Genomic DNA, 12,334 nt, shown 5'->3' with positions numbered 1-12,334 from the left:
TTTGAGACAGCATTTAGATGTACTGATAAGCATTTGGTGTGATATGTATTATCAAGTTTTTTGCTGTGTTGGCTGTAGCTAGTGTTTTTCCATGGATACTATATGAACAAATAATTGGATTCCTCTTCTTGGTTATACGGATGACCTCGTACTTGGCCCTTAACCAGTTGCTTTCCCACTGTAAAATAAGCTGACGATAGTTTCTTCCTGAAGTGCACGGTTTTGTCGTCTTGTCATTAATCAGAAGTGACTTCACAATTTAATTCCAGATAACAGCACTTCGTTAATATTTGATTAATTTTTACGACAAAATCAACTGCCGCTTTCATTACTTGGAATATCACAACTGTCATATAAACTCAAAGCAACATATTGTAGTTCATTTTTCAAATGAGGAAGAACATTTTAAATTAAAACCTTAAATCAAGTGAAAAGCGTTCTTTCCCGTGTAAGAATGACAAGGAAAACCTAAAAAATATCTTTGTTTATCATATCTTTTGCATCGTGCGAATGAAATAACGCAATGCCATATTTTTTTCATATTAAAGGTGGTCAACTTACTTTATCTTTAATAGGTCATGAAAGAAGAGATTTCAGTGCTTAAACCGAGAAAAGCTAGTACGTTATAAAAAGAAAATAACATTAACATGATTGTCTTTCCATACTGAATTTACTAAATTTGTTGGGTAAAAATGATGTTGGACAGAGTCTCTGACTTTTTTATTCTGATTATAAAAATAACCAACGTACGATCCTCTATTTCTGCACACGTAACTCATATATTAACCAGGGCTGGTTAGGCAGGGCATTTTAGATACAGTTATTTTCGTTTACACATTTCCAATTAGAACACATTTCCATTCAAATCAATATATATTTATAATTCAAATGCGTGACAGCCCATCAGTCTGTACCTCTTGTATCTTTATAATTACACAACTTTCTCATCTGTATGTAGCAATTTCAGTAATTCATCAGTAACACACTAAGAACCACATGTTCTAAAAGAATAATCCTGCTTTCATATATACATGCGGAGCATTTTTTGTGTTTTGTGTATGTAGCGTCATAGGAAACAAATTATAATTGTTCGTCCAAGCATCATAAAATGGTACATAACTCTCCCTTCGTCAGCTGCATGACCTACCACCCAAATACTTTTCCTGATGTTGAATCATAATATTTTCCAGATTCTTCTTCTCCTTGCAGTTTTCTCAAGATGGCGAATACTCCAGAGACACTTTCCTCCGTGCTTATCTTGGCATTCGGTCCTCCCATATCCGTCTTCACCCACCCGGGATGAACAGCGGTGCAAAGGATGCCATCAGCTTTTAGATCTATGCTCAGACATGATGTAATCATGTTTTGAGCAGCCTACATATAAAACGAAGATTTTCTTTAACAGAAAATGATGTTTTTTCATGCTAACTTTAAAAAAGAAGTCGTTTATTGAAACTATGTTAGGGATAACACATATTTTTTCGTGATATAACATCTGCAGAATCACGAGGGATTGGTTGGTGCTCGAGCCCGATAGGGCGAGTGTACCAACGTGTTCCGATGGATTCTGCAGATGTTATAACACGAAATGAACATGCGATAACGCTATTCTAGCATAAAACGCGTAAAATCTGATAAATGAATACATCGACACACACGCATATATATAAAAAAAGGTGTTTTAACAGCACGTGAGCGCGAGAATCTTTCTGTTAACACACGTTTTTTTCTTCTGTTAAAACATCCACGAAAAGTGACAAGAACAGCAGTTTTATGCTTGAATACTGTCATCAAATATTTTTCTTGCTATTCAGTTTTGCAATAACGTATCTTGACATTCTTAGCATTTATAAACATTTTCACATGAAAGTTTCGCAAACGATGACTGAAAACTATCAGCTATATATTCTTCTGTCAATTACTTGTACTTTAAAATACTAGTAACTAAAGAGCCTGTGAAAAGTTGTTCCTATTTAATGTAACAGCTTTATAATTTCATTTAGATGCAAGTGAAAATTAGATGTCTATACTATTCATCGATCATGTTATAGATTTTAATACTGTAGATCGTCCGATGAATGTGTAATATTTGGTTTCACTTAGCACAGACTTTATTGCCTGTATTTACTAGCTGGCAACAAAACTTCTCAATTGCCAGTCACAGATAGAATTTTCAGTTGTTTGATCAATCTCCAGAATTGTTCCATGTTTTTAACCGTATGTATACACTTAGCAAGCAAACAAGCAGAGCAGTTAAACAACAACCTAAGCAGCTTACCTTCGATGCCCTATATGGATACAATCGACCAAAGTTCTCTGTTATTGAACCAAAATCTGATGATATATTAATAATTGCCGCCTTATTGCAAGACATAACTTCATCTTTTTTCCGGCCCGCAGCCTGTTTTAACAATGGTAAAAATGTCTGAAATAAAAAAAAAATTCTAATTTTAATTGTATGCAATTTGTTTTTCATGACCCGTTGACACAGCAAACTACATGTTATGTAATAGTTGTTGAAATGTAAATATCTACACAAAGGAATATAACATAGTGGCATTTTTATGAAATATCCCATTAACTAAAACAGATTTTTGTTAAAAACCATATTAGTCCGTTCTATTTATCTGTTCTCTAATGGGTTAAACATGTGAACACTTTGCTTAAAAATAACATTAAGATGTATCAAAAGTTTTTATCTTAATACAGCAATAGTTATATAGTAAACTTGAAAGCAAAATATTCCATATGTTTGAGAACAAGAGTAAATACTGTCACTGAATTTCTCCAGATAGGATCTGATAACACCCAAAAATGGCCCACGATAAATTGTATTTGGTCTTCTGGTAAAAAAATACAGTTCCTGATTTTATTATGCAGTAAAAATCAAATAGTAGTGTATATTCAATTAGGTTCTTTACGGCCAGATAAGTGAATTTTAGCTACAATTTGAAGTTCTTTTTGAATTATCCGATTTTTAAAGACTTTACGAACGACGCTATTATTTGATCATGCAATCTGTTAATGACGTCAAAGTGCCTGTTGTTTATATGCAGAAAAACGGTTTTTTCTCCTTTCTATACAAAACATACAATAAATATAAATATTATAAAAAATTGTGTACATGTAATATTATATTTATTCAGTAAGTGATTCAAATGTGATACAAGATTACCTATCCAACTTCCATTATTTTTTGATAAAATATTTATCTAAATGGCCGTGTTCAAATTGTGAAGAACTTGCTTTTCTCGCGAATAGCACTATACACCTAAAGACGTAAATAGTCGTTATGTTTGCAATTTACCACATCCAACTCTTGTATCATGCAGGCTTGCTAACAAAAAGTAATGTTTATATCTACTGACCTGACTAATCATTAATGGACCAATTGCATTCACATCAAAATTTCTTCTCATCTCCTCCCACGAAACATTATAAATATCAGCATCAGCTCTGTAGGTTCCTGCATTATTTATTAGAAGGTTTATTCCGTTATCTTCTACAACAGATGCTACAACTGCCTTGGCATTCTTTATAGAACTATGATCTGCTACATCTGAATAGACAAGAAAAGTTTGAATTAGGAATCAAGAAAACATGGAATAAATATCAATTCTGAATTAAGTCAGAGATAATTTAATATCAGTTTATGCATAGTACAGACTTTATTGTCTATCACTACAACAATTTTAAGTGCGTGCGGAGGCCGTAAAAAATAAAAAGTCTCTCCGTATTTGAAGCCAGTGTTTTTTTTTTTATATATTTTTGATCCTTTGAGATCATGGAATCCATTCAATATCTATGTAATAGAATTCCGCTTAAGTCGGTGCTAGTGGTCTTGATGGGTGTTGCACTTTCCATTTATACCTTTCGTGAACAGACTCAATTAAACCGAGTCAGAACTCTGCTATAATTTTGCTTGATTGCATTCGGATCTTCTTACAGATTTTATTCTAAAACGCAAATACAACTAGGGCAACACGAATAAGAAAATATTTTTCTGGTTTGCACGCATGTGTAAACCCTGCCGAATGACGTATACATTGAATAAAGCCCCTAAGTGTTGTGTCATACATTTTGAGGCAAGAAATAATCCAAATTGCACACCTGCCGAGACCACACTGCAAATGGCTTATCTAAAACTTATGTACATTTTTATATCATGTGGCCAGACAGAAATAATGGTGGTCAGAAAAGTGTCCCATAACCATTTTCTTTTTTCGCTGATGTGAACTGAATCTACTAGTAGATGGATGCATGAACGTTTCCGTTTCGTCTGGCTTTCGATACCTCGGGTAAGATGAAGATTTTAGACTCGCCCGTCTACATGGAGCTAAGAAAATCGATCGAAGCATTCGTTTATTTTACATAAAAATTGCTCGTCATAAATTTAACTAGTTAGATATAAATATTTTTTAATTACACCTATCTATTTTATTCAGAAAACGTAGGGCCACAATACGAAACTGTCAACTGCCACTTAACCTATTACAGGAATTGGAGGACTACTTTTGTACTTACCTAGCTTGATAACATGTACACAGGGACTAGTTTTCGCAATTTCAGTCAACTCCTGAAAGTTAAAAGTGAGAAAATTCAAAAGTCTCTCTAATAAAAGTATCAGATCAAAGGCTGAGGCAGTTAAAAGTATTTCTAAAAAATAAGATCTTGGGTTGACAAGGTCTGCAAATTAGTAGCAGCAATAACCAAAGGAAATATAACTCTTGATAACCCTTGATTCCCGTTTTAAAAAGCAATTGTAATGCTCACAGTCTCATCTCAAACAAAACTTATCATGTAACATAGAAATTTGTTGTAAATACTGGAAGATAGTTAATAACTAAAATGTTGCAGACTGGAACTTGTACAATGAATTCAAACGGGAAATTACCGGTCTAAAATAATTTTCATTCTATTGTTTACTGACTGGCTTCACAGTCTTTCTGGAAAAAAAAACTTAGGTTAATATTCATTTGCAACAAATTAAGAACACATTAAAATAAACCACATACACACAGAAGAAATTCCAGACACGTCTACTGAAGTTGTTACATGTCAAAATCTAGGGCATGACTTTGACACACCATAAAATTATGATTGGATGTTATGTCCAAAAATACAACTGTATTGTCACGCATCCAGATAGATAACTGAAAATTTCTTGTTCATCATATACATAGGCATTCGGCGCATTTGTTCGGTCAATAATGGTGATATATAGGAAAAAACATTTATAGACAGTCCAGGACCCAAAAATAAATCCAGCAATGCGCCGAATGCCTATGAGCATATAGACATAGATGATGTGATATTATACAGTGTTTTAAAATCATAAGAGGCCTTGATGACATTCCATTTGAAAGACTGTTAACAACTTCTGAATCAAGAAATCAATTTGTCAAAACCAAGAAGTGAAACAACTTTTTGGCTTCATAGTTTTTCACAACGCAACATTTTGGATTAGAATAATTTACCTGATGAAATAGTATCCAACAAAACAGAATTGATAAACTTTGGAGCAATGAGATGTATATTTATCACACACGAGGTAACACAAGATTTGCCAGAATATTACCAGATTTTCCCTTCTGTGAAGAAAACAACAGTAAAGTTCCCAGAAGAACACGACAATAGGCGTACGTTGGCATACACATGTGCGCACAATTCAATTTCGGCACCGTGAAAACGAAAATGCTTAAAATGTTAAAAATGTAATAAAATGAACAGTCTAAGGAGGTTAGGTGGCTATTTAAAGTTCTTCATTTGAATAATATAATCTATAATCTGAATGAGATTATCAAATTCGTTTTCGAAGTGTTAGACCGATTTTTTAATAATCGTGAATATAGAAAAGCATAAAAAGTAAGTGTAGATTTCATGGAAGCATAGAGTAGAGAAAACACAGCAAGAGACCCAGATCGCCAAATTCGAATGCCAAAAATAGAAACACGCACGCACGAACAAGTACACAAACTGACGAACGGATAAATGAACACAATGGGCACTGCCCAGGAAGAGCCAGTGGCAAGACATTCGAACGATACATCTACTTATATCTTTCTTCTTTCTAAATCATATGCTGCTTACAAAGAAGCAATTTTACAGATGAAACTTTTTTTTTCTGTATATCATAATTTAATTTTGCAGTTCTCATGATCACCAATTTTCATGAGTGGAATCAATATTATTGTAACCAACAGCGCAAAAGTGAACAAACCTCAAATAGTGAGTGCGGACATAACAACTGGTGTCGATAATATTATATTAATTATTTCAAATATCGTATATTTTTAAATGAACTTGTTAAGGTTTTCACAACCATGTCATATGATCTTGATTACACATGTGTATATTGGGCTTCACTTGGTTTAAGTTTTCTGTAGAAGAAATTTCGCATTGATATGCCTCACAAGAACCAACAAGCCCATGTAGCAAACTTCAATAGAAACATTCTAACAAAGTAAATGAAGCAAGTGTATTAATGCCGTGGGAAAGATGCAGGTAAACCCGCCCTGAAACGCATAAGATTATCAATTAAAGTAAACTTGCAATATTTTACAAGTTCTCAAAAGAACTATCCAGCATTTAACTGTGTTTAATGTTGTGAGGAAGACCCCGGGTGCCTCCTTCGGACATAACTTTAGCCATGAACTGGTAGCTGGATAAAGCCATGAATTGTTCACAAAGCCAGCTTGATGGCTTACTCTTATCAAAAAAGACATCTCATGAACATACAAAGATACGAGCGGATACAAGCTAAAGGTATACTAGATTTAAAAATATGAACAATGTCTACATATAGTTTATGGAAACATACAATAAACAGTACTATACAATAGGTTAAAAATAAGAGAAAATGCATGATGTTAAGCTAAAAACAGTACAAATATTTATTACTACTACAAGAAGTCTAGCCAATGACTTACATTTAATATACATGTATTCTAACTGGATGTTTTAGATTTAGAGACCCACTTCAGAGGAATCATTTTGCCGCAAACACCAAGTTGCGATACTCTGTCAAAAAAGAGATCTATTGTGTATATCGTGTGAGGAAGCCATCAAGCTGGCTTACGGAGGTCGGTGGTTCTACTTAGGTGGGCGCCCGTGATGAAACAATGCACGGACAGGCACCTGGGGTGTTCTTCCACCATCAAAGCTTGAAAGTTCCCGTATCATCTAAATTTGTGTCGGTGCGTAGTTATACCCAACAAATCTGTTGTGTATGCAAGTTTCTACGGCAACGACCCAGCGCTCGTTTCTGCAAATACCAACATAACATATGTCCACTGAACCTCGATGTACTCAATTTGGGCGTCAGAAAATTTCATTTGCACAAAAAAGGAAACCCGTCTCACTCTGCTGTTCAAGTTTCAAATGACATGTGTTTTATTGGTAAATCAAGAGAGCAGCAGGAGAACAAGAGCTGTCACAGAAGATAGCGCGCTCGACTATTTCGATGCTGGATAGTGAAACTGGGCACATCTGAGGAAACTAGAGCTGTCACTGGAGTGTTTAATGACTCCAATTGTGGATGAAGATATTGCACAATAGCCTGAGTCTATGTCAAAAATATCAACTTAAAGTAATAAGAGAGGTAAAGATAAAATGTATAAAAACACTATATAAGTATATCCTAAGCAAAAACGGGCATAATTCATTAAATATTGGTGCCAGAGTTATGCACCTTGTGTCATATAGTGTGGGTGATGATGTTGAACAACTATTTTAAGTTTAAATCAAATCCATTCAGTAATAATAGAGACAGAGTGAAAGTGCGTCAAAACTTTAACCTAAAATTCTAAGTTAAAAGGGGGAATAATTAATGAAAAATTGGTGCCAGAGTTATGCACCTTGCGTCATATGGTGTGGGTGATGATGTTGAACAACTATTTTAAGTTTGAATCAAATCCATTCAGTAATAACAAGGACAGAGTGAAAGTGCATCAAAACTTTAACCTAAAATTCTAAGTAAAAAGGGGAAATAATTCATGAAAAATTGGTCCCAGAGTTATGCACCTTGTGTCATATGATAAGGGTAATGATGCTGAACAACTGTTTAAGTTTGAATCAGATCCATTCAGTAATAACAGAGACAGAGTGAAAGTGCATAAAACTTTAACCTGAAATTCTAAGTAAAAAGGGGAATAATTCATGAAAAATTGTGCCAGAGTTATGCATCTTGTGTCATATGATGTGGGTGATGATGCTGAACAACTATTTTAAGTTTGAATCAAATCCATTCAGTAATAACAGAGGTAGAGTGAAAGTGCACCAAAACTTTAACCTGAAATTCTAAGTAAAAAGGGGGAATAATTCATGAAAAATGGTGCCAGAGTTATGCACCTTGTGTCATATGATAAGGGTAATGATGCTGAACAACTGTTTAAGTTTGAATCAGATCCATTCAGTAATAACAGAGACAGAGTGAAAGTGCATAAAACTTTAACCTGAAATTCTAAGTAAAAAGGGGAATAATTCATGAAAAAGTGTGCCAGAGTTATGCATCTTGTGTCATATGATGTGGGTGATGATGCTGAACAACTATTTTAAGTTTGAATCAAATCCATTCAGTAATAACAGAGGTAGAGTGAAAGTGCATCAAAACTTTAACCTGAAAATCTAAGTGAAAAGGGGGGATAATTCATGAAATATTGGTGCCAGAGTTATGGCCCTTATGTCAGATGATGTGGATGATGATGAGGAATAAGTATTTCAAGTTTGAATCAAATCCATCAAGTAATTACAGAGGTAAGTTGAAAAAAGAGAAAGTGCATCAAAACTTTAACCACGGTGGGGACGCGGAAAGACGCCGACGCCGACGCCGGGGCGAGTAGGATAGCTCTCCTTATAGTCGAGCTAAAAAAAATGATCGTCCCATGTCTCAAGACAGAAAAAAGTTACGCTAAATATAACACTCTTGGCGGTACATTAAAGATCTTTTCATGGTTGCAATTAAATTTATTATCAATCTATATCCAAATCTGGATACCGAAATACCATTTAGCAATATACGCAGTTTGAATTTGCGTTTGCCAATATTAGATGTTGTTTACGTTTACTGACTTGAGATATTTGCAATGTGTGGGTAGATACATTTATCAAAAATCTGTTAAAATGCGGATGAGGAAGTCATGCATTAAATTAAACATTGACGAAGATTTCAAAAACGATAACAACAAAAAACTAGTTGCACACGATTCGAATATATGCGATTTGTTCACATGCGTAGCAGTTGGGATAAAGTAAGAGTTTAGATGCAGTTACCCTAACAGCCGCAATATTAGTCCCTTTGGCGATAACACAATTTGTCAGCTGCGCAATAAAATATATCATAGAATGACACAGTGTTTCAGTGACGCAAATATATTGAAACGCATAACTCTAATTTTTCAACATCCTAGTATAATTCATTTTGTTATTTATTGTTGTATCGAAGTAATTCAATGAAAAATTTGCAAACTAGATATTAAACATTTTAAAATCTTAGATAAATTATCAATGAATACTAGTATGGGCCAAGTATCGTGCCAGAGCGACCGAGCTATTGAAACACCAAGGTAAAGTTACAAAGGACTCTATACGATAAATGGTTATATTCCTCAAAATATTCGGGGCTGTTCCAGTTGCAATTTTAGACACTCACGATCCCTGCGGAGTAATAAACTATGAATTTAAATGATAGTCTTTGTAATATGTAGCACAGCTGTGTCAAAATATGTCAACGCTGGAATATAATTCTAGCAAGAGAGCGCATCTCTTGCCGATTTTTTTTCAACAGTTTCAAGGGGAAGGTCCCAAAACCCTAATCCGCCGGGAGACGGAGACCCCCTCCCTCACATACCCCACACTCGCAGCATATCTGCTTAGTTTGAAGCTATTCTGCTCATATCTGGCGTACAGTTCAAAATCATCCAGGTACGCCCCTGTCTATGATCCAGCAAATATTCTACAAACCAACAAATTGCGAAAACTTAATTTATTTACCGACGCTTTTTCTGGTAATCTGCAACTTGCAAAAATGTATTTTGGTGGATCCGCAAATTTTAAAAACTGCCTGACAAATTCCAAACCAATTCCTCTATTAGAACCAGTGATTAAAACTGACTTTGGCGACAACATTGTTGGTAAATAACGATCGTCTTCCATATTGACCTGTAAGGTGTGCGAACACCAAAACTTTAATAACCTTATACTACATAAATTTATACTAGCTAGGATCATTGAATTTCTTATTGTAAAATGCCAAATCGATTGTAAACTTGGAACAATAGACATAAATGTTACTTCGATTAACTAACGCTGTGACTGGTCACAATGTATCGTTTTTGTACCACAGGTCATATTAAACAATTTTTGTCCATTTTCAAGAGTATTCTAACCATTCCCCATTTTCTTGGATATTTGACATTATGGTGGGCTTGGCTGTATTACATGGAAACTCTTGCAATAGGTTTGGTTGTATGTTAGGTAAAAAATCAAGCAGGTCTTAAATCTTAGCAGCCAATGCTTAACTGTATAATTTAAAATAAAAATGTTCGTACGACCGTCGAAAAAAGCAAAACGCCAAAACTAAGTAAAACAACAGAACACGAAAACCAAAAAGCTTTGCAAATAGTGAAAAGCATGTCGTATCGGGATTTCTGCAAGATATCTTAGGTTATTTATAATAATGCAATGCAGTATCCCAGATCCTAAACTCGAGCTGGCACGACATTCGACATTCAGCATGCCCATAAAGAGAAAATAAAGGCGTTAAAAGCATCCCTTGCTGACCTACATAGATTTATTTTGAGACAGACTGCTTAAAAGAGTCCAAGCTAGCGTAACAGCCATGTGGCGAGGCAGACCATTCCAGATTACTCTGCAAAACTTGGGGAAAGCAATTTGAAATCTGTGCCAACATGAACCTGGCAGAAACAATAAGGGAGTATAAGTCAGGTAATCATAAGAGGAGGTAAGCGACCAAGTTATTGTAAATCATATAAAACATAAAACGTCTAGAATAATTTCTACGGTATTCAGAGACCTCCAACCTAAACTTAACTGAATTTTGAAAACACTAGAACAGGCGGAGTAAACATTTTCACTCATCGTAATGCACGGCGCTGCATCATGTCAAACTTGTTCATGATCATTTTAGTGTGAGGTGACCAAACGGTTGAAGCTACGAACAAGGGTTTTATAAGCAAGGGAACGGACATTTTCATCTTTAGTAACAATGTTTCTGCGAATGAGCCCCAGTGTTTTGTTGCCTGTTGTGCTGAATTAAGTTATTGACGTGTGTGTTCCAAGATAAGTCTTTAGAAATTTCACACCCCTAGATATATTGCATTTCATACTGGTTTTAAGGTTACTTCTTTTTCTTCTGTTAAACACCAAACCTCAATCTTAGTATCCTCGGAAAATATTGACTGTACATGTGCTGCTGGGAATAATGTTGAATGGTTTTGCAGTCTAAAACAGAGCAGATGGTGTTATTTTTAGTTGCCTTTTCCTTTCCTTCATAAGATTTTGTTGCCGTGCGGAACTTGATCTTCAGATTTTTTTACAATATGTTGAAGCACAGGCCGGGACTTTGTATTCAATCAGAAAATACAATAGAACCATATATCTTCCGAAAAAATTACCCCCTCTATATAACAGAATCACTTGGTATGGTTCATTTTTCGGAAGATACATCGTTCTATTTAATTTTCCGAAACAGATTTCGGTCTCAGCTGAGTTTAAGATTGAAATTTTGATTTCAAAGTTTACTATAACTTCAAAATTAAATTTCAATTGAAATTTATAATCAAGACTTGATAGTCACTTGAAAACAGTAATTTATTTAAAATTTATTTATAAACATACAATTTTGATATAAATGACAAATAAAGTTTCATAATCAAACTCAGCTTAGACTGAAATTGTTTTGTGAACACGGGACCAGAAGTTTTATTAAAATGAAAATCCCAGGTCGCTGTATCGATCAAAAGGTCGTATGGAAAAAAATCAACGATATCACTGTCCTATCTATGCCCTTTTTGCATTCTCTAAACCTCCAGCCAATACCTTCAAACGGCATGTATGGTTATACGATCGAGGTGATTACAACTCTTTAAGACCTGAAATCAGGAACACTAATTGGGATCTTCTAAAGGATGATAACATTGGTATCTACACAACGTCATTCACTAACAAACTTCTTCAACTCTCAAAAGAATGTATTCCCACAAGAACCATCACTGTGAAATCAAATGACAATCCATGGATAACAACACATATAAAGAAACTAATTCGTAAACGTAAGAAATTATATCACAGAGCAAAGCGAACACAAAATCCATCT

The 12,334-nt window shown here is 34.6% G+C and overlaps 1 protein-coding gene across 2 annotated transcripts; it reads right to left on the bottom strand.

The window, feature by feature from the left end:
* Positions 1–651: 651 nt before the first annotated feature.
* On the bottom strand, positions 652–10,164 carry LOC123551198 (C-factor-like). Of its 2 annotated transcripts, none has more exons than XM_045339938.2 (5): positions 9,991–10,164; positions 4,525–4,576; positions 3,369–3,559; positions 2,279–2,425; positions 652–1,374 (listed from the first exon to the last, which is right to left on the bottom strand). In XM_045339938.2, the coding sequence occupies exons 1-5, from the start codon at positions 10,150–10,152 to the stop codon at positions 1,144–1,146; spliced, it is 783 nt and encodes a 260-aa protein (XP_045195873.1). In that variant the 5' UTR covers positions 10,153–10,164; the 3' UTR covers positions 652–1,143. The 2 variants fall into 2 exon arrangements, with proteins under 2 accessions (XP_045195873.1, XP_045195874.1); XM_045339939.2 differs by having other exon boundaries at positions 2,279–2,401.
* Positions 10,165–12,334: the final 2,170 nt, after the last annotated feature.

The sequence above is a fragment of the Mercenaria mercenaria genome, chromosome 4, assembly GCF_021730395.1.
Source record: "Mercenaria mercenaria strain notata chromosome 4, MADL_Memer_1, whole genome shotgun sequence".
Lineage (NCBI taxonomy): Eukaryota > Metazoa > Mollusca > Bivalvia > Venerida > Veneridae > Mercenaria > Mercenaria mercenaria.
The sequence above is the reverse complement of the archived record's forward strand: the minus strand, read 5'-3'. Positions and strand labels throughout refer to the sequence as shown.